The sequence below is a fragment of the Copidosoma floridanum genome, unplaced genomic scaffold (genome assembly GCF_036245765.1).
Source record: "Copidosoma floridanum isolate Cflo_tuat_1 unplaced genomic scaffold, Cflo_Japanese_pri ptg000004l, whole genome shotgun sequence".
Taxonomy (NCBI): domain Eukaryota; kingdom Metazoa; phylum Arthropoda; class Insecta; order Hymenoptera; family Encyrtidae; genus Copidosoma; species Copidosoma floridanum.
In genome coordinates, this window is record NW_028321881.1 from 27725308 (window position 1) to 27751696 (window position 26389).

Here is a 26389-nt window from a genome sequence, read left to right on the forward strand (position 1 = left end):
TTTTCTTCACGTAAGTAAGTGTGTCGTGACTATTTGGCAAGCCTAACAATTTTTTTTACACAATAATACAGTTATCACCATGATTTTTTAAACACACACTATCAGCAACTCTAACATCACAAGCTGTATTTTTACTTAAGCATATATTATTGGGGGCTTTGTGTAAAACTACTTATATGGTTGAAGCTTCTATTCGCTTAACTTCAAGCAGTCACTGAGAATTTATGCAAATTGGCCAAGTATTCTGCGAAAAGATAAACTAGCGCTATGTATGAAGCTTTATCTATAAACTGTTTGGTATGCTTTTCGATTAAATTGCACCACTTTCTATAAGTCTCGTGTCTGTCATATAAATTATCTGGCAATGTTCTTATAGTTTTAGCCAAATTTTCACTTTACACTTCGTTCTGGGATACGGCATGTTTAAAACATTTATTTATATCAAACTTAATAATTCTTATTATATGCACAACTGCTTCATTTTTGTTTCATTGACTCACTAAATTATGTATTTTGTATCACTCGTTCCTAAGATTTCTTGGCAAATGATTTTTGTCTGCTAGTTTATAAAATATTGTGTTTCGATCGTCTTTTTTACAGTTGTAATCATCGAGCTGTCTTTATCGCCAATAATGACTCGAGCTTTGCACACCAGCATCATGAAAAATCTTTAAATAGTTTATTAGTGGCACTCCAGCATCCGCTTCCATGGCTTTGGCCCTGCCTTGAAAATTGAGGTGACAGTTGCGCTTACTTTTTTGGTGGCCTTCTGCACATTTGTTGCATTTCCTATTCCTTGTAGCATAGTCAAGTATTTTTCCAGAAAGAAATCTAATGATAACGCTATGAACGTTTAAGCTATCGTAGCTGAGGCTAGTCCCACGTTTCCTCCACCCCATGTCATACAAAACAATGATTCTTATTTTGTTTGATAAAGCTGAACTAAAAGGAGAACTATTTGGATTGAGCCCACTCGTAAGAGATAAAGAAGCATCAAGTGTGCTCATGTTTCGATGGATGTCAGCAGAAATTTCAGTCCTAGTCCATTAGAGTCCTAGAAAGTTCGAAAAGAATTTGTTCTAGATATTATAATAATAGGCAACATTTTTTGTATTAAAGCTGAGAATATTTGAAGTATCATACATTATTTTCATTTTGGACTAGATTAAAATGTAAATTACATGATCGTATGTATAAAATAAATTGGTTTACATAATTAATTTGGAAATAACAATCATAGTTGAGCACGTATGATAAACAATATCAATGTGACGATAAAACTCGTTAGTCACCCTCATTATCAATAAAATAAAATAAAATTATTACTGAAAAAGTCAGCATTACAAAAAAATAAAATCTTACGAATCTTCACACAACTTCTTGATTTTAGATATAACCAGTTTACATTTTTTCACTGCTGCTTTTTTACAGCTATTTTAAGCTACTTCTATAGCTTTTCCAATGATACTTTTATAACGTTTATGTAAAACACTGATTACAGTTGGATATTCTCAACAAACCAAAATTTCAGCCAAAGCTGTCTGACTAACGCCTGAATGCACAGCTCCTTAAATAAATATTTTAAAAATCATGAAATACGTTGATAATTATTATTTACCAATTAAATTTTTACATTGATTTAGAACAATAATAAGAATTAAAAATTATCAAGGACCACCGACGTAATTACGCATAAAATACTATGATCCAATTTTGCACTGTGCATTGTTGTACTGATTCCACATTTTGTACACTGGATTGTTAAAATAGATTGGACTCCAATAAACTTTTTTCCAATAATGTTTTGTAAACTCAAAATATCTTGACACTTGGAACATTTTAGATTTCTAGCTAAAACGTTATGCTCTATCATGCATACGCCCTTACAATTGAGATCCTTTTTTTCTTTAACCACTCTAATACTTTCTTTTTCTTTGCTTCTGTCATAGATTAGAAAGCTTAAGCATCTTTGATTGCTACTATTTTTTCCACAAATTCACCATTTTTTAAATTTTTTACTTTTTTTAGTATTTCTATTGTGGTATACATAACCTGATTATAAATGTAAATACAAGCAAGAAGCCTCTTTGGTTAGTTTATAGAGAAATAGACCATAAAAGTATGTATCTATTTTTTCAATAGTAAAAAGGTTTAATCGTTTAAGTAGCGTAGAGTAGTCATGATAAAGATTTGACATTAGGCAGCTCATTTGATGTGAAGCAATTCGAAGTGCACGATATAATACTTTGTCTAGCTGTTAAAAATCAGAGGGGCATAAGGAGACCAGATAACGGATGCATAAGTAAGATGTGGAAGAGCTAGAGATTTATACAGGTGTACTATAGATTCTGGTTTGGTAAGATCGCGATAAGCTCTGTGTATGAAGCCGAGTATTTCGAATGCTTTAAAGGTAACTTAGGTCAAGTGACGGTTGAAAGGTAATGCAAAATCGAGAATAACACCAAGGTCTGATATTAGGTCTACAGAGTTAACAAGAGTATCAAAAATTGTATGAATAATCGGTATATGTCTTTTACTTTTATGGATTGATAGGGTCTTACACTTCTTGTCCTTCACTGTGAGTCTGGTATTAGTACACCATAAAACTACTCGAGTTAAAACAGGTCGTAGAAGGAGCACATCATTGATATTTGGAATGGTTCTGAAAATTTTGATGTTATCAGCATATAGTACACAAGATAAGGAGTAAAAACTTAAAAGCAATTCATTTGTATCAAGAGTAATTAGTAAGAGTAATTAGTAGCGGACCAATATGAGAACTTTGTAGAATCCTGGAAGTTGTAAGAAGTTCATCAGATATTTCTTCATCATCATTATCAGGAGTTTATCAGGTTATAATTAACAAATAAACAAATAAACGAGCAGCAACCAAGAAAGTTAGCTTTTAAAAAATTTAACCAACGAATCTTATTGAATTTTAACTTATGACTAAGGGAACTACTAATAATTAGATTAAAAATTTCTATTTTGAGAAATTATAATAATCAGTTAATAAATAACAAGAAATAAAGCTTATTTTGAATTACTATAACTAAAAAATTCAATAGCCTTTGACTAATAAGTACAGAATAAAAGAATAGAAATATGAATATTTTATTTAGATTAACTACTAACATCACCGTACAGTGTATAAAATCGAGCTTGAATGCACGAACCGCCCAAAAAACGCATCTAAGAAATTGAGGAGGGTTCAAAAGCAAATGTTACTCTTCCATAATCATGTTGCATGCAATAAATTCATAAAATGTGCTTGTTTTGTTATCGTCTGTAATTATACATTCGATAAATATTATAACAATTTCATCATGATAAATAGTCATTACTAAAACAGAGCCCGATAGCATTTAACTTAATCGTTGTACTAATTTTTCGGTTTTGGTAATTAACAGCTCATTATATTAGTACATAAGAACTATTAAATATTTTCTCACTATCATTGCAATTAGCTGATAAGAATATGACGAAAATTACTGTCTACTTCACAACATTGACAAACTTAAGAATTCGTTCGTAATTTATAATAAAAATCAGTATACTAATTTTTAAGATTAGTATACAAACTTTTTTGATGAATTGTTCATTAAAATAGAATCGAGGACCCATAAAAATCATAAAGAAGAGTCTTATATCCGCTAGCCCAAAACACAGATATTTTTAAAATTTTTGCCAACATAAAAATACAAATAAACTATATGTATACTAAATAATTAATTTATGCAAAGAAGAAATGTCGTTTAAGTGACGTATATTGGCTTATTACAAAATTCAATAGGAGAAAATCTTTGTCAAGTAAGTTTATCAGCAATATTTATGATTACAAGCGGAAACGAAGTACTTGTTAAAATAACGCTCACAACTGTTAACATATGCTAGGAGTTTTTAAGGGTAATTAGGTTTGGGCTTAGGACATACTATGACTTATACTAAACAACACTTTGTACTGGTTTGAATTTCAACAAACTTGTCAGGGTTACAGAAGCACTGTGATACCATGAGGTAGCTTGCCAAAAAATTGTAGCTGAAACTATCAACTATGATTTCAGAAACTCATACTTATTTACAGATCTCATTTTTGTCAAAAACTCAGGTAAATGAAAAGGCCAATAAAATGCCTTAATAGGGGGGAGTGAAAAGCTAAACAGGTACGAGATAACTATTTACAAAGAGTAACTTGATTTTTCAATTTTACGTGATTATAGGATGCTGAAAGGGGTATGAATATTTGTCATGGTTGAATTTGGTATCTGAGTAGTAAAAACAAGTGTGTTTTTAAAAACAATTAGTATACAAACTGAGATCTTATGAAATAAACTGACTATATGGAATCAATTTAAGCGTATAAGAGCAAAAGAGAGGTCAGGTATGCTTGTCTCTCTTTTTTGCTCTCACGTGCTCAAATAGATCCTTACAGCTCATAAAATTCTGACTTCGTAGAAAAACTGTCTTTTTAAAATGCTCTTGTTTTAAATTCTTAGATGACTAATTTTACTGTCACAAACATTTCTACAACTTTTAACGTCCGATAATCACGTAAAACTCTTCAATAAAATTGCTCTATTTACATGGTTATCACATACCCATTCAGCTTCTCTCCTCTCTATAGAAAAATACATCTGTGAGATGGCACGAACATTTCACACCCTAGTTAGTTACCTAGCGTATAGGCACGGACTCTTTTGTGGGTTACGATATTTATGTAGCTGGAAGACTTTACAAAATTTTTTTTTTTTATTTATTAAAGCGATTTCGAGAAAATGGGTGAACAAAAATATGATGTACAATTGTCAAAACTAAAAAAAAAAAAAAAAAAAACGTTTGAGAATGTCAAATCATATAAATTAGTGAATAGTATTAAATATTATACTTCAAGTCATTTTTCCAGCAACTAAAAAACAGCTTACATCAGCTTATGTAATGAACAATAACATTGTAATCACTCGTCTATGCTGCTGGTCTCTGAAGCCAAGGTTTTTTCAACTTTCCTCGTAGTTACTATTGACATCGGCAAAGCGCTCGAACATTACGAAGCTGCTCATCAAGCCAACGTCTGTGTGGCATGTTCTTGAATCTGAGAGATGAGACATTTATATCCTAATGCTCCTTAATACTAGTCCTTAGGATACAACACAGCCCAGGTCGTACTTTCTCGCGTACACCCCATTATCAATTGAGTTTGAGGTGAGCTTCGACCACTGCATGAAGCAGTTGACGCATGCGATGACACGACTCACACGACGTTTACTAATTAGTGCGTGAGCGTCTATAAGCGCGTCACAAATGCTTTCTAGAATACGTCAAAATATTCAAAAAATTTTATAATTGGATGATATTTTATCAAATACCTAAGACTTTCAAGGTCTATCATTTTATTTTTTTTCTAATTTACCTCTCAGTATGAGTTTTTTTTGTCAATACAACGAGTGGCTTGTTTTTTACAGAGACGTAAGTGGCAGTTTGTGACGTTAACTATTTTCTCCGGTCATCTTTTGACCAGCAACTCATGGATCGTATAGGTATGCTTTTTAGCTAGGATGATGTTGAGACGAATGAGCTAATTAAAGCTTTATTAGACGATCGAGCTACTGTAATTCTGAATTAAAAAAATCAAAGAAAATACGAATAAATAGCAGTAGCGTTAGTTCTTCTTTAACTTGCGCAGCAGTTGTTTGTTCCAGCTTATTTGCTGATAACAAGACTAGTTTTAAAATAACAACTAAATGCTTAAATTGTACTAAGTAGATGTCAACTTATAATACCGAAAATTTTCTAGTCATCGACAATCTTGCCTTTTTTAATAGTAAAAACTTGGAGCACTATTGTTTTAAACAAGGAGGGCTAACAATTTGTTGAAATGATTATTGATATACTTTTCAGTAAGTTGATCCGTGCACAATGTAAATAGCTATTAAAATATCTCGTAAGTGAATTGGATCCTAATTAATACGAGAAAAAAAACTTGTTGATTCACTAAGAAACATGTACTTTAGAAAATAATCTTAATAAAAAAATAAAAGCATATTTTGGTAAAGAATCTACAAAGACAGAAGCTTATAAAAACACCTATGATAATAATAAAAATGTGCAAAAAACAATTTTAGATAATACTTTGACATGTGCAAATAAAGTTTGAAAAGTGGGCTTATTATGTTACATTTAAATATCAATTTCGACGTTCCATTGCTCTCAAGAGGCAACATCTTGTTCAAAAAAATCACATAGTGACCATGAATTCGCTGACTTGTATCATAGTAAAGTAAATAGACTATGAGACAATAACTATTCTAAAAGAAAGCTTAATAAACCAATAAACATACAAATGCAATATCTACAGAACGTTGCTATGTTCTGAGGTGATTTAATTAAACGGCAAAACGTTCACATGTATTCAAATAATAGATAAAGGCTCCATACTTACCTTTTGACTTATTCTACTTAAATTAATGACGTATAAAGTGAGAGAGAGGTCCAAAAAAAAGTCAAAAAAATTAGTATTTTGTAAGCGTTAAAGGAATCTAAGGAGAATTTAATAATAATATAATTAAACCAAAAAATCTAGCAAAGGCAAAAAACTCTGGATTTTAATTTAATGCAATCTTCGGATAAGCTTACTTTAAATACTTATTTTTGCATGATAGATCAGGAATTGTGTAGATAGTCATTTTAACAAAAAGACAACTTTTGGTATTAATTATGTTTATTTTTTATTTATAACATAGCCCGAAAAATAGCCAAATTTTAAGTGACACAAGCTCCAAAGATCTTTTTTTTCATGTGTATATTCAACAGCCATTCCTAAAAACTGTGCCCAACAGGCTATGTAATGCTTTGTTACAGTCATTGGCATAAATAAGAATCACCTCAGATTTATTTGTGATACTTATTACTACAACAGCAAAGGCAACTTTACTTCACATGGCTTTTAAATCATCAAACCATACTTGAAATATACACATAAGAAAATGGATTCTCAGAGGTGTAAGCAAAAAAGACAGAGACTAGAACCCGATTAACCTGCGTTACCAAGTACATTGAACAGTGAGAATATTGGAGCCTTAATCACGGCTCTACCGTGTCTCTGAAAGATTTTTATTTTGAAGTGGAAATCTTAGAATGTCTTTTATTATGGCTAAGAGTTTTGGAACTTTTTTAAAAGAAACGTCAATTTCACGCTTGGAAGTTTAATAAGCCTTGATAGCCGTTTCAATCACTAAAATTATCAGAAATGAACACTACATTGAAATATTACGACGTGTTATTTAGTCAGATACTAGAACAGTTGTATATGGGATTTCAGAGAATTCTCCTGAATATAAAACATTGTTGGCAAACTAATTATGTGGGATTCTTAAAAAAACAAATAAATATAAATGACAATAGGTACCCACATAATAAAATCCCTGTGACGACAGAACTTGTTATACTGCAGATTCACTAAGTAAGTTTAGAAGATAGCTTTAAGTACCGAATTTTTTAGATGAAAATTTGTTGGCCTATCAAGAATTCTTCAAAAAGACAGTCAGAAAATAGTCGAGCCAAATAAATCATTACCAAAATCGTTGAAAAACTATTATTTGCAATAATTTTAAATTTAATAGAAAAATTATTTTTCGCACCAAAACATTTAATTCTAATATAGCAAAATTACGCAAGATTGGCTTATCATTTAAGTATATTCTTACACATGGTATTAGTTATTTTAGACTCATATGAGTAGAAGTCAAAAGATAAATAGAAAAAAAATATGGAGTTTTATTGACTTGTATGAGTACCAGAGCAATTTGTTTTAAAATATCCAACAGTCTTTTCACTGATTTTTCGATGGTGGCCTTGAATGGCTTTATTACACAAAAAGATGGACCTTTTATTTATTATATATTGTTACAATGAAACTAATTTCAGAGGAATAAGCAAAGAGTTAGTACAATTTTTTTAATAATTTGACTCTAAAAAGTTGCAAGAATTTTCTACATGTAAGGTTATTGAAAGAAATTAATCTGCCAAATGCTCCACATACATGACAGTTTAAAAGTGACAAATTCAATTTGTAAAAATGTTTCTTCTATTAATTTTAAAAGAGTAATAAGCAAACGAGGAGGTCTTATATACTATTTTTTTTTCTGAAATCAAACATTGTGTAAGCTCACGTACATTGATCCATGTATCTTCAGACCCACGAAAAAATGAGGCTCTCACACGTTATAATTTTTTTTATTTGAGCATCATAAGGTAAAATTATTTTTGAACGATGCAGTGCTCAAATTTCGTGTTCAAACAAACAAAGGCTAATAGCGTAATTTCATGTAAACTACCTCTGAAGCAGATGACTAAAAATGTATCATCTATTACCGATTCCATGTAAAAAAGCTCATAGAATAAAATCCCTTAATAAAAGAAGAGTTAATCCTAATCTTGGAGGATAATTTACCATCTGAACAGTAATAAAAGAGAGTAAATGATCGTGAGATTTCTGGTAATAGTTTCCAACTTCAGATAGTGGAAGTAAGACTGCCAGTGTATTGTTGTGTTGTAGCAGGAGGAGGATGTTTATTATAAATTAAAAGTTAATTCATCATGAGTTAGTCACTAACAGAAAATACTCATTTTGTTTTATTTCATAACAAGCTAAAATATTAATAAATACTGTAAGTAGAGTGTTGCTATAAAACAGGCTTTTAGGCTTGATAATTATTCGAGCTATACAAAGTCCTTTTTTTTGCCATGAATCGATAAAACTACCAGAAATCTAAAGTATTGCGAGACAACAGTGCAATTTTTGTTTTTTAAGTAACGCTTTTTTTTGTTTAGTGGCTGAATTAAAAAATCATGAGGATGGATTTTTTTGCTTGATTACGTATTAATAAGTAAAGTTATAAAATCTTACTGTATTAAAAATAAATTAAAAATTATTTTTCAATAAGAGTTATGATGTTCACGAGAGTAATACTAGAAAAAATAATGAAAACAATTATTTTTGCACAAAGATCATAACTATAAGTAAGTTTTTTTTAGTGCACTTGTATGATTTCACTTTTGAATATTATTTTTTAACGCCAACGCAAAATTTTAAGCTTGTGTGTACTTATTTTTATATCAATATTCATGCACTTAGTTTAGTTATGCCAAGACGTTTGTATCTTAACATAAAAGTACTAAATAGTACTATTAAGACAACATCGTATGTTAGGTTTAATGACGCGAAAAAATTGTTACTCTATGTATTGCTGCTTGAACACAAGTGCAATTTAAAACACTACATTGAATACTGGACACTTTTTCCATAAAATACACAAATTCAATTTAAATGAAAAATATGTTTCAGCATGAAGACTTGATTAAAAAGTATGTCCTACACATAGAATATAATGTTAAATCTGACGGATACCAACATAATGGTTAGCTTTATCATTTTCAAGTTATTGAAAAATTAAACTTAAATTTTAAGAAACTAAAAATAATTAAAGTTTGAGTTTTTCTTCTAGATCAAAAAATCAATTTTGGCCTTTCTTACCGTTTTAGGGGCTTTTTTTTAATTCATAAGTACTTAAAAATAGTAAAATTTGATAAACAAATATCGAATAAGCGATAAGAAATTTTCAGTGCTACTACTCATTTTCTGAAGTTTCAATGGATTCCCAGTTAATTCTATCACACTATACTTTGCCACTAGCGAGCCTAACGTATTTAATCTTGTAAATCTATCATATTCTCTGCTTGCAGCAATATTAATTATTCTAATTATTTTGTATACATACGCACTCTATCTTCAATGCTATTTTTATTCCTTGCTTCGCTTGAAATTAATAATGAAAATGTTTTTTTGGTGGCAAAGTAAAAAAAATAATTTAGTAGTTTTTGTCATTAGGTATATTTTCTTATCAAAAGTTCAGCTTTCTCTTTCTTAACACAAATGTGTATGAATATTTTTTTGTTTGATAGTTTTCATGTTAAAAAGCTTTTAGATCTATAGCTAAGGGTGTGTGACAAAACACATTAAGAATATCCAAGTATTATTATTTTTATACGGCCATAATTTATTGTCTATTGTACGGCTCTTATACAATTAAAAATAACATAAATTAAACAAGAAGATTCATACATTATTTTGATTTCAGATCCAACTCATCACCTGAACCAAGTAGTGTTCAGAATGATGGAACTGTCAACAATTCAGGTAAGAAATAATAATTGTTCCAAAAAAAAATAATAAAGAAAGGCTTCTACAAAAGAAAAAGAAAATTTTAATATGTATTTTAATGGTAATGAATGAGTTCGTTACTTGATCTTATTAAAAAAAGATTTATATTATAAAATTAATTAAATTTTATAATGATAATTATATTTAAAAAAAAATTTCTATTACTAGCATTTCTAGATGCCCATAGAATAAACTTAAGTTGTAAAAGACTCATCGGATATTTTACGTACAATGGAAAAAAATACTTATCACGCACAGTTTTAGAAGATGTCTTAGCAAACAATAACGGATAAATACTAGCCAAAAATATTTTAGTCTGTAAGTTGGATATGTACTTGTTTATTTTACGTTTAGAGAGTTAAACTGAATGTTATTTTTTTTCATCATTAGTGGCATAATGCACAAAATTTTATTATTTCTGCATTTTCAAACTACAATACCACTAAACTATTTATTTGTCTTTAATTCTGCAGCTGCGCCTGCATCATGTGTAACTTTTTTAACTTGTTTTTCTATATTGTTATGCTAGACAAAGTTAGTTGTTTTGATCATGATTAGGATAATATTTTAATAATAAAATTTATAGGGATGTTTAAAGTATAAGCAAAGTGAGAAGTATGAAGGAAAGCCATTATATAAGGTGTATGATACGACTACGAAGCCCCATGTATTTACCTACATTTTTATTACAAAAGGTATGAGATAAATGCATGAGGTAGGAGATACTATCATAAATGGCTTAATAGTGCCAAAAATTTTTAGTTAGCTGAGGCTGTTTTATTTTTAACCCATCACAGCATCCAGTAACGCGTAAGTACAAGAGAGCAGGTAGACATTTAGACCTCGCATTACAATAAGAAATATTAAAATAGAACAACTGTGGTGGAAACAGGACTTACTGTTACACAGAAGAACCACCTTTACTTAAAGTAGCTTCATACGACAACCTACGAAATAAAATATGTTCCATTCAATAGATTTCAATCTACTAAATCCAACGGTGTCCTTGTTTATACTCCAAGTGGAACAAAATCTCAAGATATTTCTGCTCAAAGTTAAACTGTTTAACACGAGCTCAAATGGCAGAGTATCAAAATATGAGCTTTACAGGTTTTTTCCAACTCACAATAAAAAACCTGAGTAGACAAATTATGATGGACTTGTAGAAAAATCTCTGTTCATCTTAATACTGTTATATTAAAAACTGGTAATGGGGCATTTTCCAAAGATATTTGCCAAGAGAGACGTAAAAATCAGCTTCATGGTTATAAATGACAGATGGTTTCAGAATACCTACACTGACGTACGTATACGTGTATGTATGTACATATGTATATATATACGTATACATACACAAGTGAAACTCTTCCACTTGGCTAGAGCAGTAGACAAGGGAGCTACCTTAAGCTTGTTGCTTTGCCATCAACAATTTTATTAACTAGCTCAAATAACTGACCCATAAATTTATTTTAATATTTTAATTAAAATTAAATTTTTGACTGCGTCTAGTTTCTTAGTCATCAGAGTTTATTCAGACTATCATATACAACTCAATCTTAAATTGATTGAATTGAGTTGAAGAGCTTTAACGCAAACTATTTTACTGTGCATTAGCATTCAGACTGAGTAGCATGCAGCGTGGCGTTTTTTATTTAGAATAACACGGTATGAAATTAGTAACTTTCTAATACTATTACTATTAATAAGTATAATTATATTAATATACTTTTATTTTTACTTTAATTAAAAACATTAACAAATGTTATTCTAATAAGCTTATTGGTGTGCTACACGATCAGGTCTGATTAGGTTCTCCGGAATGTAAGCTTAGTCCACTATGAAAGCAGATACGGAAAATTTTTTCGGATAATGAATTTAGTCTGTTTGACCAATTTCTCTGGATCACGAGCTTTGTCTTCCACGTAGGTAGATACGACTTCTTTGGGTCATGAGAAAAGCTTGCTACGAGAGTATATGTTACCAGATTCTTTGGAATCAGAATTTAGAAACTACTTTGTGTATTTGCACATTAACTGCTCTGACTATACAGTCAGTTTGACCATCTTCTCCAGGTCATATAGTTAGTCTGCCAGAGCAGATACTACTAGATTTTTCAGGTCCTAAACTATCTCTGGATTAAACTACAGATACTTACACCTTAACTGACCTGGCCCTGAACTGAACTGCACGCAAGAGCGAAAATCTTGCCTTCATGTAGTTTGTACAATGATCATAGATATCTAAGCGCACACGAGTTTCTAGAATAATGACCTATTATCTTATGTCTAAAAAAATGATTTTTACAATTTTTTATAATTTTTCTGCTACTTGGTAATATGTTTACTGCGTAAAAAGTTAGCTTTGATATAAGACACATCGGATAGCAGTGACCCAGATCAAAACATTCACTTAATAACAATGTAATAGTAGATAGTATTAAAAATAAGTAAAATATTTAAAAGTTGTATAGCCCTCCAAATCGCAGGACTGCTGAGAAAAGAAAAAGAGGAGGATTCTGATGTTATTTATTTTTATTAAATAACCCCTAGGAAAATACTCACATGAACACAAATCGGCCTCTGTAACCACTTTTATCACGACGTCACTTTTTGCATAGAAAATTTCTTTTTATATATCGTACTGCAACAATAGAAATTCCAATATTAACTTATCGACCATTATGATGAAACGTACTAGAAAAAAAAAAACAGATATTTGCATTTTAAAGTTTTGCAGGGATCAGATTTGTAATTATACTCATATCAAAGATAAAGAAACAAATGAGAAAAAATATTAGTATGAAATTTTTTCTAGTGACAGCTGGACAACTTATGATTAATACGTAAAGTAAAAAGAAAAAGGGCGGCTTTTGCTTATAATTATTTTCTGTTCTCTCTTCGTACAAATGTACCACGTCGTTCTGCCCTTGATGTTTGATAACAGAATGATGAACATTTAATCTGTTTTTATTATTATCATAAACATCAATATTATCATACTTATTGTTGTTGTCGTCATCACTTTCACTTGTCACTAGTCAAAAATAAGCTTCATTTTAAGGCATTTGATGCAAATGTATGCATGAAAAATTTCGACATTTTGATTTCATCGTAAGGCCGAATAAGTCAAATAACATCCATTACGAAAATATGCAAATTAACAAACTACAAAATGTGTTTTATACGTAAAAATTAAAAAAACAGACACGCAAATAATTAACCAATTACAGCGCAATGTAGTGCCATAATAGTATCGAAGTCTGCAACAACTAAAAATTTTTTATGGTTTTATTTACTAAAAAAATTCGCCAAACTGTATTTGAAATTACATATACTCTAATAAATTTTAAGTTTTTTTAGTTGTAATATATTTTTATTCAATCGATCCTATTAGAAAATCTTGGTTGACCCAAAAATACTAACAAAAACGATGATTGTCACAAACATACTTTGATTTTTTAATGTTTTTTATATTTCTGACTAGATTTTTTAAAATTAATTTGGATGCTACACATTTGAAGATTGTTAAATAAAATTCTTTTTATTACATACGGTGTAGTGATAAATAATTGTTCAAATTATTTCAGAAATAATTTGAAAACATTAGGAACCCAGTATGTTATGAGATATTTTCAGATACTTTATAAATACTCTTTTAAATTTTTAAGTTTCTTTTTAATACATAAGGAATGAGACTTTGTTATATCAATTAAGTATAGTGAATGAGTCAACCACAAAACGTGTTATGAACATGATCAGGATATGATGGCCATAATAAAGTTATGGTGTAAGCTATATTTATTTATAACCGTGTGGTCCAATCAAACATCGAACAACTAAAATTTTTTTTTAACTTTCAAATCATGTGACTCTTAACTGAATATCGAAAATTACTATTAAGAAATTTGATGTGAAACTACAGCTTATTTTATAAGGCGAATCAAAAAATAACTTTTCTGGTAAGGTCACTTAATCTTTACATATTATAAAAACTTGATCTATTCATAATGATTCATGAAAATTTACATTTTATATTGTAGTACGAAATATACAAGTGTTACTTGTGTTTTTTATTTGATATATCAAATTCAAAAACCTTTTTTTTTTAAATTTAGGTAGTAGGAGATTAGCAAGTTAAGGGCACAGGGATATCAATAAGTCATTCTGTCAGTGAAAGTCCATTTTGCAAATTTTATTGTCTTGTAAAGGGATGTTGGCTTGAAAACCTTTTTTATTTATCAATGCTGATTTTCTGCTGCAGTTCCTAGAGAGTTTAGACTGTAAAAAAAGTTCGTTATGGTACTACATAAAAAAAATAACTGGATTGAAGTTTTTGGCTCGTATCTCGTTAAAAATTTTTACATGAATGATGAAGCCAAGTGTGTATCGGAACTTTCAGATAACAAAGTAACTGTCACTGACATTTTGTGTGAAAAGTGTCACAAATCTCTTTGTAATTGTTTAAGAAAAAAGAACGAAGTAAAAGTTAAACAAGAATCAAACTCTACGTCAGTGTCTTTATGAAGTTTAGGTGATGATCCATCATTTAAAATATATGAATGTGCCAGTTATGAGGTTGCTATTGTTAAAATATACCTGTGTTCAAAAAACGATCGCTACGAAAAATAAGTTGTTTTTTTTATGACATGCATTCCAATATAAATAAATGTACCATTTGAAGCACGAAAACAAGCTTTTACAGAAAAATAAATATTCATACCACTTGGTGGCCGTTGCTGCTCAAGTCATTCAATAAAAAAAATTTTTTACTAAGGAAGTTTTCAAATTAGACGTGATCTCCCATATAAGCAACATACAAGTACAGGATCTATCAGAACTCTGTCAAAGCCTTAGTGTATCATCTAATTTAGAACTTAAAGATCAAAAGAGATAATAACATCTTTGGAAAATTCAGGCACTAAATCACACAAACCTATGTCATATTTTGTTTGAACTTAAAAGTGGAAGTACAAATAAAGTGATTTCTGCTTTTTTTGGCTTTGATCATCCTTAACAAGTTTCAGATTTTCAAAAGTAAGATAGAAAACTTTAATTTAAGATTATTTGAGTACAAATAAAACGACAGACTTGGCCCAGAAATCAAACAATATTACCGAAGACTAATTGGTATTAACCGCTCATGGTACTTATAAAAGACATCAAAAAAGTGCAAATAATGAGTATTAATAAAAATACTTAATGTTAAAAAAGACTAATTGGTTTTGATCGCTGATAGTACTTACTTAAGAAATCAAACAAGTGCAAATAACAAGTTGCAGGGTGCAACCACACACGTACGGTGCCTTGTAGACTAAGGGCTGCTGAATAAGGCAAGGAATTTAAAGTCACATTGGAGGGGTAGTTGCGTGGTTGGAAAAAGGTGCCATGGTAGGATATAATGCAGGAAATACTCGAAAAGAAAGCTGGAAAAAGTTTGGTTCTTCCTTGGACAATCGTGGTGAGAAAGTCGAAAATCAAGGAAAGTCACACTCAACCTGTTGCCACGTGATGTAATTTAAAACTCACGAGGCAGAGTTGGTGCAGCATCTTTTTTCTTTTGCTTTAAGATTTTAAGTTAGTCATAAGTAATACGAAGTTGTCACTTCAGATTTGAAGAGTTTGGCTTGCCAACTGCTTAGGTAGTAAGGAAAAGCTTTTTCCAGACAGTTTCATAGATATATGTCATACAGCAGGCATAGATATATGTCATACGGCTGGCACAGGGGGGGTTGCCGGGAACCGTTTTTCCCGGGCGTCACGTGACGGGCGAAGCGAGGAGAATGGACTAATAACCCAATACGAGTCTCGTGCGTAATTTAAATATAATTACCGATATTGGTTGGTAACAATAATTCTTGCACGTGACCCAATAAGACGAAAAAGGCGCGTGTAGTTTAAATGTTGCTAGGATGGTAACAACAATTTTTTCCTTGCAGAAAAAAGAATTGATAATACTGACATTGCTTGGTCAGTAATTTTTTCTTAGTGGAGTGAAAGTTAAGGGGTTCCCCCGATTATCATCTGTACCTGTGAAAATCCATGAATTCAAAAGTACAAAAATACAGCAAACGCTACAACTATTTTTCTTGCTAAAAATTTGAAATTATTATGAAGGTAAGGGGAGTGGGTGGTGAGTGAGGTTTCTTGAATAAAAATAATTTAAATTTATTTGATACATATATAGTATAGAAACACACTTAATTAATAATATTCATCAGCTTAGAAGCGATGTAAAAATTTTGAAAAAAGTCTTGTTTCAATATTCTGCAACATTATTTATTCTATTTAATTTAAAATGTATGTCGTTTAAAAATATTTCTAAACAGTACTTTGTTAACTCTAAAAATCCCATTTCAAATATAAAATACTCCAACCACTGAATTAAAACAACAATTTCACCAGGTGCATGAAACCGGCCCTGGTACTCACAACAGCTTCTTGACTTCTTGACAGTTTGCCTCCGTACAATTTACTTCGTTAATACAGCCATCCCAAAGTTGGAGGTGACGACTCGTTTCCTTGAACATTCGCTCCCATTGTTGATGTCCTATGTCAGATTGCGTTATATTACATTCGTAAGCATATTGCTTTCTTAGCAACAGCTCAAAAAATGCTATAATGCCTATGTGTTCCACAGGTACTCCAGCTCTCTCAGCTTTTTCTATGAGATGGTATGCTGTACATGAAGTCCTTCTCAACTCTGGATGCATTGAAGACATGCCCGTGGAATTATCTATTAATTTGGTGCAGTGGCGTTTTTTATGATAAGAAAACACTCTAACCGCTAACATTTATAACTTTCGGAACTGAAGTTTGTTTTTAACAAAATTATTCCAATTCATTTTCACTTCTAATTCTTCGTCTGACATTTTAAGACGTAAACTGTAGTCTTTTGCGTCACTATAAATAAGAGGTTTTTCCAGCTTTTTGTAACAGTAAGTCATCGCTTTTATCAAAAAACATTTAGATTTGTAACAGCATGAGTAGGTGTCGTAACTTAATGTTTCCCAACTGCATCTCACGATGTTTATTAAAAAGCATTTCCAGTTATAGCTTATAAAATATGTACCGAAACCTATTATTTCATAGCACCACATCATGATAATTTCGAAAAAACTGTTTAAGTAAACACGTGCGATATTTATACACATTTTAACCGTTTTAACCGATTGACTGAGCACTGAATGATAGTTTTGTAAATACACTTAAACTTAATGTACAGCAAGCAGGGTTAGAGAAACCAAAGAGCAATGGAGAAGTTACACATTACGAGTAAACACTTTATTAGTCATAAGTCTGTAGGGATTAGCAAGATGTTTCAGCTTGAAGTCGAGCGTCGGTTAGAGTTAAGCACGTGCAGCTAATGCTTATGTTTCTCAATAACATTTAGCTGAATTTGAAGTGGTGTAAAAAATTTCGAAAATCAAAAAATACAGTTTTTAAGTTATTTTTTCATCAATGTACATCGTAAAAGATTATTAGGAATGAATGGTATGCCCGGATTTACATAAAAACAATTTAAATTTTGTTTAATACATATACTGTAAAAAAACAGCCTTAAGGTTTACATATGAGTTGATATAAATTTTAAAAAAATGTGCTATTCTATGATCACTCTTAGGTTTGCTAGTTTGAGCACATATGTTGCTTACAATGCGATTATTTTAAAAATTCTTACGTCTAGTAATATGATTAAAAAAGGTTACAGCTATTTTATCGATGGTGAGAGTATCTGATGAAAAAAATGAACAAAACGAGCCTAAAGAATAGTTGTTATACATGAAAAACAGAAAATCAATATAGTAATTTCCGCAAACGCTAGAACTAATATTTTAAAGCTGTTGTTCATTCCAATGATAGGTAACACAATTGCTTTTAAATCTATCAATGTGCTTAGGTACCAGGGGAGGCATACCATAGCTGTCAAAGTACACTCCATGACCTTCAATATCGACATATATAGCTACCCAATGCGCGCCTGGCTTAGAACTTTCATCGGTGTTAACTACAAGAGCGCACGGTCTCGCCCAAACAAAAGGTAACTGATATGCAGTAAATACTCCTGTCGTTGCTGCATGCATACTGCAAAGAGATCTACGTAGTTGCAACGAGTCCATAAATAATGGTGTATAAATTTTTATGAGTTGAAATTCACAACTACCTGACGATTAGAGTCAATTTCCAACATGTTGTCAAATTCAGCATATAAAACACAATTTATAGTTTTCGTAAGAGCTGTCTCGAAGCGTACTTCTATTCGTACTGTAGCATTCTTTACTTAATTCCAATGACCTGCAAAATGTGCCGAAAGATTGGGCGTAAGATCAAATGCAAACAGACAATACCTGTTGGGATAGTTTTTCCTCTGAATACTATTTCCCTCATTCATGTAATAGATCCCGGTGCCTGAAAATAAAGTATAATATGCTTCCACGTACATAGGTGTGCTTCCTGTAAAAGTCAGGTGTAGTGGCTTACTAGGGACTTTTACACCGTTAACGTATAACGACAAAAAAATTATAGACTGATTTTGAAAGTTAAAACGATTCATCTTTCGATCCCCATTGGAGGCTTCGTTGTCAACAAAACCTAAAATGATTCTTTTCGGAAGTTGTCCGAGGATAACATTATCAAAAGAGTCGCCATTTACACCGCTATATAGGGTAAAAGATTTGACGTCGACGCGCTTAATTGGATATTTTGCCATAGTGTTTGCCAGAGTTTTTGCGTGCACAATAAAAACTGTAGGGCTAACTTTCGTTCACCGAACGAGAAGTGCAGCCTCACTAATGCTGACGGAATAATTTGTTGTAATATTGTTGCTGTAATAATTTTTGTTGAAGCATCCATGAGACAAAAAGCATCTTTTAAGCGCACTAGACGTAAACGAACTTCGACGCCATTTAATAATAATTTATCCTGATTGAATACGTCACAATGTAAATGACCCATTAAGTCTACGGTCTTTCCATTTTATCAATATTCTTGACGCTTAGTAAGAACTAAATTCTTTTTTCAAACCGGGTAATTCGTCCATTTCACGAGCAATATCTGTTTTCCACAAATTTGTTGACAAATGCTATGATTTTGCAGCAGGACCGTTATTTAAAAGAGTTTCAATGTATGCTCTGTATGGGTAAGCATTATTTTGAGGAGTCACGAGTTTTTGATTAAAATGAACGTTAACCTGATTAAATATTGAGTGTAAAAAATTGTTGAATGGAGCTACGAACGCATCCCCATCCTTGTCGTAAGATGTCAATTTCACATTCACTCTGAGCAGCGTATGGGCCAAGTCAAAGTAATCTTCGTTTTGAGAACTGATAACGAATTCTATGGGACTCTCGTCGCTAAACGACGAAACAGGTTTGTAATGCACCGATCGATTAGTTTTTAATCCTGTCTGCGTGAGAAGAACGAAAAATAAATCCAACTCGCTCTTTAAAAAAGGATCCGTGTGACCATGTAGAAAAGACATGATTATCCAAAAATATCTACAGGTCTTGATTTTTTATTTTTTACAGCCTTTTTATTTCTTTTACGACCAACTTTATTTACTTTTCTGTTTGGTTTTTTCTTCTTACTATTTTTCTTACGTGCACCTATTTTTTGTTTAGCTACTTTCGATCGACCTTTTCTTTTTTTTTTTTTTTTCGCACTTTCTAATGAGGTGTTTACACCACCGCTTCTACGTCGACACTATGCTATTTTTTTATATGGTAAAGCATTATATCTCGATCTTTCCATCAATTTTAGAATTTCTTATGTAGCTTTACGTTTTTAAATTTTACCGGATTCGTTCATCCGATTCTTGAATGCGTTTTTAAAAAGTATTTGGCTCTCTCCACCATCGTCTATTATATTCACTCCCGCTCGTAAAGCTTCTTTTTCAACGGCACAAGCACCTTTGACTATGTAGGGCATAGCACTTCCAAATAGTCCAGTGAAAAAAGAGCCTAATCCGTGCCCTCTCTGTCTATATGACCCCGCAAACACATGCTTGACTCCTCTTTCGCTCCCGTGCTGTGTGTGATACCAATACCCCTCGTAAAAAACCATTTTGTAACGATTCGCTTAAAAGAAAGCTCTCTTAACATGTAACACCACGGTCAGTGTCCCAAACTCAAATGATATTGGTTTACCAAATTGATCTCTTATATCTATATCAATTGTATGAAATCCATTATTGAGAAAGGGTGTATAGACTGGTGGAGTATACCTCTTGACAATTGTGCTTCCGAAATAAATTTCCTGAGAGGCTAAATTTATTATTTTCAGCAAAAGTTCTAATGTATCACCAACAACACACGGCTTACATATATAAAATAGATAAACAGTTGATCAGGTACCACTCTTGATAAGCTTGCAGGCTGTTTACCGTAAGACAATAACCTGTAATCTTCTCTTATTTCGGCACGGTCACGCTCGATCTTGGTCAGCCCTTCCTCGAACCCAATAATACGTTTCACTGTAGTGGACACATCAGAGGTTTTTCCACACGTTCTTGTACGTCTAGGTCCTGTTATTGGAAAACCAATAAATACAAACCCACCTCAATGATCATAAGTAAGCTGCTGACATTTCTTATCTTTATAATAATATTCCAACCATTTTCTATTTATTTCCTCGCATAAACTATGTACAAAGTCATAGGTACCGTGTTGAATACAACATTTTTTTCCTTCACCTGGCTCGCTCATCATTGCCTCTTCTCGTCGAACATGCAAAATAGTAAATGATACGTAATTCTCGGAAATTCCTACCTCCCATTTACCGCTTAGCTCGATTTCACAGGGTAACTGTGTAGAAAAATTTGTTGTTGTGTTGCTCGTAAAATATTTTATACTACTGTTACTAGGTAAAGTAATCGTAAGCACGTTATGACGCATTGTTTTGTAAATCCATTGAATTTACCCGTGAATTAAATTTTTCAGGATATCCTACCCAACCAACAAAGTGTTGTTTGTTTTTTCCTTTTCCTCTAGTGTTCAAGATCTTGTCAATTTTGTGCTCCTGCTCGCTGACACGCTCCTTGTGAACAGGGTTAAGTTCTTGAGAGTAAAAAAACCCCTCAATTTTTTCACCATCTAAATCGTTGAGCTCATACACATGTAAATTTTGTCTTTCCGAAATTCGAGTAATTTTAAATATCTCTTCACTTCAAGTTTTTACTGCACCTTTTTCAAACACATTTTTATCACAGCTTATGCGTACATAATCACCTACTTTATGTTTATCTTTACTTTCACTGTGACTATGTTTTGCGCGAGGTTTTCTCGAATTGACTAAATTTTGTCTTGCTACATGTGCATTATATATTGTTATGCTGCTAGGTGTTAATTTTATTGTAGAGTGGGGGGTATTATTGTAACCACTTATTAAATCTTGTAAGACGTCTACGTAACGGTGTGTATTTTTGTATGTAAAATATCTGTACATACGCTCTTTAAACGTTCAAATGACGCGCTCTACTACGACCACTTTAACATCAGGATTCTGGCAACTTGAAATTACATAACATTGTCTTTCAAAAAGCGCTGAAATTCACTGCCTAAAAATTCAGTCCCTCGATCCATTGGTAACAAAAAGGGCGAGCGAGATCGACTATTTTCAAGAATTTTTTTAAAGCCTGCTGTTACACTACGACAACTTTTATCTTCTAAAGGTTGCATTCATACAAATTTACAAAATACATTAATTTCAATTAAAATAAAAGATACTCCGTCGTTGTAGTTTTTTAACGACGTCAGTTGAATGAGATCTGCTTCCCACAATTCGTCTCCAGCATTAACATCGTAAAACAACCGTGGAAACTTTCGCCGAATAGACTTATGTAAAGTATAAGCATCATGCTTTTGCAGCTACTCTTTGATTATCTCGGGTGAGATTTTGTTCTTATTTACTTTAATTAAATTGCGGGCCCCAGAAAATGCTGCTTCATGGTGAGGGGTAAAATATTCTTTCTCTAACGCATTCATTATTTATTAATAGCGGAACCAACGTTTAACACCGCTTGATTTTGGAGTAGATGAATGTACTACATTCTTATCATCATTAGATTTGTTATCGTGTACAGTTTTTTCCAAAGATGAGGAAAAAGTCTCGTGTTGAAATGTTTCTTCGTCTTCTCCGAGCGACTTTATATTACTCGTTCCATCCAACAGCAAGCTTGAGCTGTCACGATCTACGATTTTCAAGAGGTCTGTATTTCTTACGATTTTTTGAGGAGTTTTTATCTCCCGAAGTACTTTAGCAAAAATTTTTCTCTTCACCAATTTTACATTTTTCCTTCACCTTGCAGCATTATTAATTAAATCGATAATATTTGACCCATTAATTTTTTTACCTTTATAAATTACTGTACCTGTACTATCCTACCTAATTTTTTTTTTTTGTATCCTTTTAAATGTTTTGAAAGTAGCATAGATTTTTGTTGGTACACTTTAGGTACAGTACTGACAATCGTTTCTTTGCTTATTTTATAATCATCTGTAATAGTAGTAATATTTTAAACTTCGTTTTCAGCAATCGGCTTACGCTTTTCATCAATAAAGTAGAAATACCTGTGTAAGACTCCTAAGTATTCCTTCAATTTATCGTATTCATTGCTATACGAATTTGAATCAAGAACTTTTTTCATCGAGTCGTCTAACCGACTTAAGTTATCTCCGGCTGTCTGTGTGGTTTGAAAAATAGAATGTGTGAAAAAATTACTTGCAGCTGTAGGAGTAGAAGGACCAGGGTCTTCCCCTACGGTAGTGCTTTTTCTTTTATTCTTTCGAGTTGGTCTTTAGACAGTAGAATCATTTTTTCCCTATTTTCATTTTATTATTTTTACAGTATTTTTGATAATATTTCACTTAGAATAAGTTGTAATAATAAGGTTAAAAACCGTTACTTTTTTTAACTATAATTTTTCTCTTTTTTTCCACGAATGTTTACGTTTATTTTAAGCAATCAATATACGTAAAATACTTTTAAACTTTTTTAAACTTTTTTTTGACTGTTTTTCAGAGAAACAACACCTTTAAAAACGTTTAAAATACACTCGTACAAGCAGTTGATTAATTTTTTGTATATTTTTTTTAACAATGCAGCTCTCTGTTCTCTGCTTAAATAAGTGAGAGCTTTTAAAATTGCAATGTACCGTCTCTTGAACGGAGCTTTGCGAGACTCGTCTGCATGACGAGGGGGTCGTTAAAAACACCCGTTTTTCGATGTTAATGGCTTTATAGTTAAAAGAAAACTGAGAGCTGAGCGTTACTACTAACTATTTTATCTGTTAATTCAACCCAGATACGCAAATGCACTCGTAGCATATTTTGGCAGGTAAACACAGTGATACTCGTCATCGGGAATTATACTTGCACGGAATCTTAACTTATCCGAAGTGTCTTGATTGCAATCAATCATAAGATAACCATGACCTTTAGCTGTTGCGTCTTAATATGCCTATTGTACAAATTTTTGATCTTTCAGATATATCTGCCTCTAAGATTTTTAAATAATTTAGAACAAATGTCTAGCGTTACGTTTGACTGTATTTTATTTTACTATGCAGAGTGTCAGGATGATTATAAAAGTGAAAATTATTTGAAAAATGGACAGCAAATTGAATTTTGTGACGGACTGTCAAAACCTTCAGATTATTCAAACGATCCACATCTTAAAAAGCTTCTAATCATCAATGATCATCAAAAATTCTCTTGAGATTTTTAGTAAGTGTAATAAGACAATATTTTTAATAATTTGTTGAGATATCCCCGTCAAACCGCTCTATAATATAAACTTCTAGCGTGCGGTGATTATTGCTCTTTTTTGGCGGGGTGGTTTAATTAACCAGTGACCTCTGACATTTGCTTGTATCGATCCCACTGCAACTTCTTTAGGTATAAAATGTCTGTCAGAGTCGTAAAAACCTTGAATATCTACGACAAAATCTATGATGGTGAACCACTACACTCTCTTGAAATGTTTATTCTCTGGACCACATTTTTGGTTACTGGAGAATCGATCAGTCGTGAATTTTTTCACCGATAAAAATAGCGATTTATTTTTCTTCTCCTCGTCCTCCTCCCTTTTAAAGAGAGGGGTCTTCTCTTCTATAGTATCTTTTTCCTTCTTGCTACTCGCTGACATCGTTAAATACTAAGTAAAAAACAGGTTACAACATGCATTTATAATACCTTTTTTTAACCGAATGTAGTGACATCTTTTTTACACGTTCGAGAAAATCATCATTAATGCGGATATATATTTAACTGTGTTAGAACCATTCTCCCGTCTCTCTCTCTCTCTTTCTCTCTCTTCATCTTAACAAACCCTTTCAAAAATATGATTAAAATAATCATGCAATGAGTAAAAGAGATGAACGAAACAAGTGACTCACCTTTTCACACATATAACCATCGTAGTTTCTTCTTCTACAGAGTTGGTATATAATGTATGTGCGAAATATAAAATGAGGGAAAAATAAGTGGTTTAATTTTTTGTCAAGTACAACAGTATTTGTTTAAACATTTTCCTCACAATTTCTTTACATTATAAAATTTAACAATATGCATGATTGTTACACTTTTACATAATTATTACAATGTATTTTGTCACTATCTTTTTTTACAAATGCATACGAACAGACGCACACCACTCATTTTGACAGTCATCATGTTGCACAGCTATTACAAAAATATCTGTTACGGTGTTTGTATTTGTAATAAATAGGGTTTCAGCAATCGTTATATTTTCCAATTCCTAAATATTATCGTGATTTTTCTCAGAACTATAATAATTTATTATAGTTAAAGTTATAAATTGTCCAATAAATTTTACGTGGAATAACATATTAAAACCTGTTTGGATACTGTACATTTTTTTATATAATTGTCTATAGGCGAGTATCTCCATTTTATTTTTTATTTCTATCAGTGTGTGAAATAACGAGTGCCACAATGAACTTTGCAATGTCTGGCGAAAAGTTGTAAAAATTTATAAACGTTTTCAAAACATGAACATTTTTTTGATGAAGAGCATTAGTTTTGAATAGTACGTGAGAGATCTATAACAAACAAATTAAAGTATTAAATTAGTTTACTTAATTAATACAAATAAAATAAAAAATCTTTAGAATTGATTTTCTAATAATCTTAGTTTACGCCTATGTTTAATTATGTCAATCCATTGGTTGTAATATTTTCTTTTAATCAAATGACCGTTGTGGCGTTGATAACTTACACCGACATGCGACATCACAATGCTCTTCATCCAAATGCCGAACTTTATGAAACTGGTTTTTTACAATTATGTTTGTATCGATTATGTGTAAGAGTTTCGATGTTAAAATATTTGAGAAAACATGCGCATCTAATAGCTTATTATATGGTACAGTGTTTAACTCATCGTTGAAGTCCCAATTTTCAACAGGTTTTTAAAATTTTCATATTACACTCGACTCAATAAAATTATAAAACAATTCTTTTTATAATTTAATTAATAATTTAATGTAATAGGCTGCATGCTATATTGTGTGTTAAACGCATAAACACTTTTACACTCTTTGCAATATTTTTTTCCGCAATCTTGCTGATCATTTGATAAAATTTATTAATCTATCACAGATATTCAATATTTTTATTTTTTCGCAAATGGTTTTTTTCGCGTGTTTAGGAGATTTGGTCGTCGAAAGAGAACCTTTAGCTTTATGATTATCAAAAAATTTTCAACCATAAAATTTTTACCCTCAATCCGTGCATACTATTTTTTCTAAGTTATTTATGTTACTGCAATTGGGGTTTCAATTGCATGCAGAACAGACAGATGCACATTCATAACTTCCTACACAACTGTATGATTTGATACACGTAATGCAAAAATAAGTTGACTTTACAGGTAACATATTTTTAATTAGATTATAGTGATCAATATTGTCGTAATACATTATATTTATTGATAAAGAACAACTATCAACCACATCGTCATCATTATCATCATAAATTAAAGAAGATTCATCGCCAAAAGTGTCGTAATCAAATATCCATATACGTATATTATGTTGTTTATAATACTGTTGAAATTGAGAAAACCTTGCATATTCATACCCTTGCTTATTATTTATTTTAATGTCACACTCTTGCATTAGTTTTACAGCCTCTGATTTTTGTTTATTTTCTGATTTTAT

General features: G+C 31.4%; 1 protein-coding gene across 2 annotated transcripts in view; it reads left to right on the forward strand.

The window, feature by feature from the left end:
- Tdg (Thymine DNA glycosylase) overlaps nt 1–26389 on the forward strand; it is an 889072-nt gene that overhangs the window by 93712 nt on the left and 768971 nt on the right. For both annotated transcript variants that reach the window (XM_089595813.1, XM_089595819.1), the window contains exon 2: nt 10134–10192. In XM_089595813.1, coding sequence (XP_089451939.1) covers nt 10134–10192 — 59 coding nt within the window. The remainder of the gene's footprint in view (nt 1–10133; nt 10193–26389) is intronic.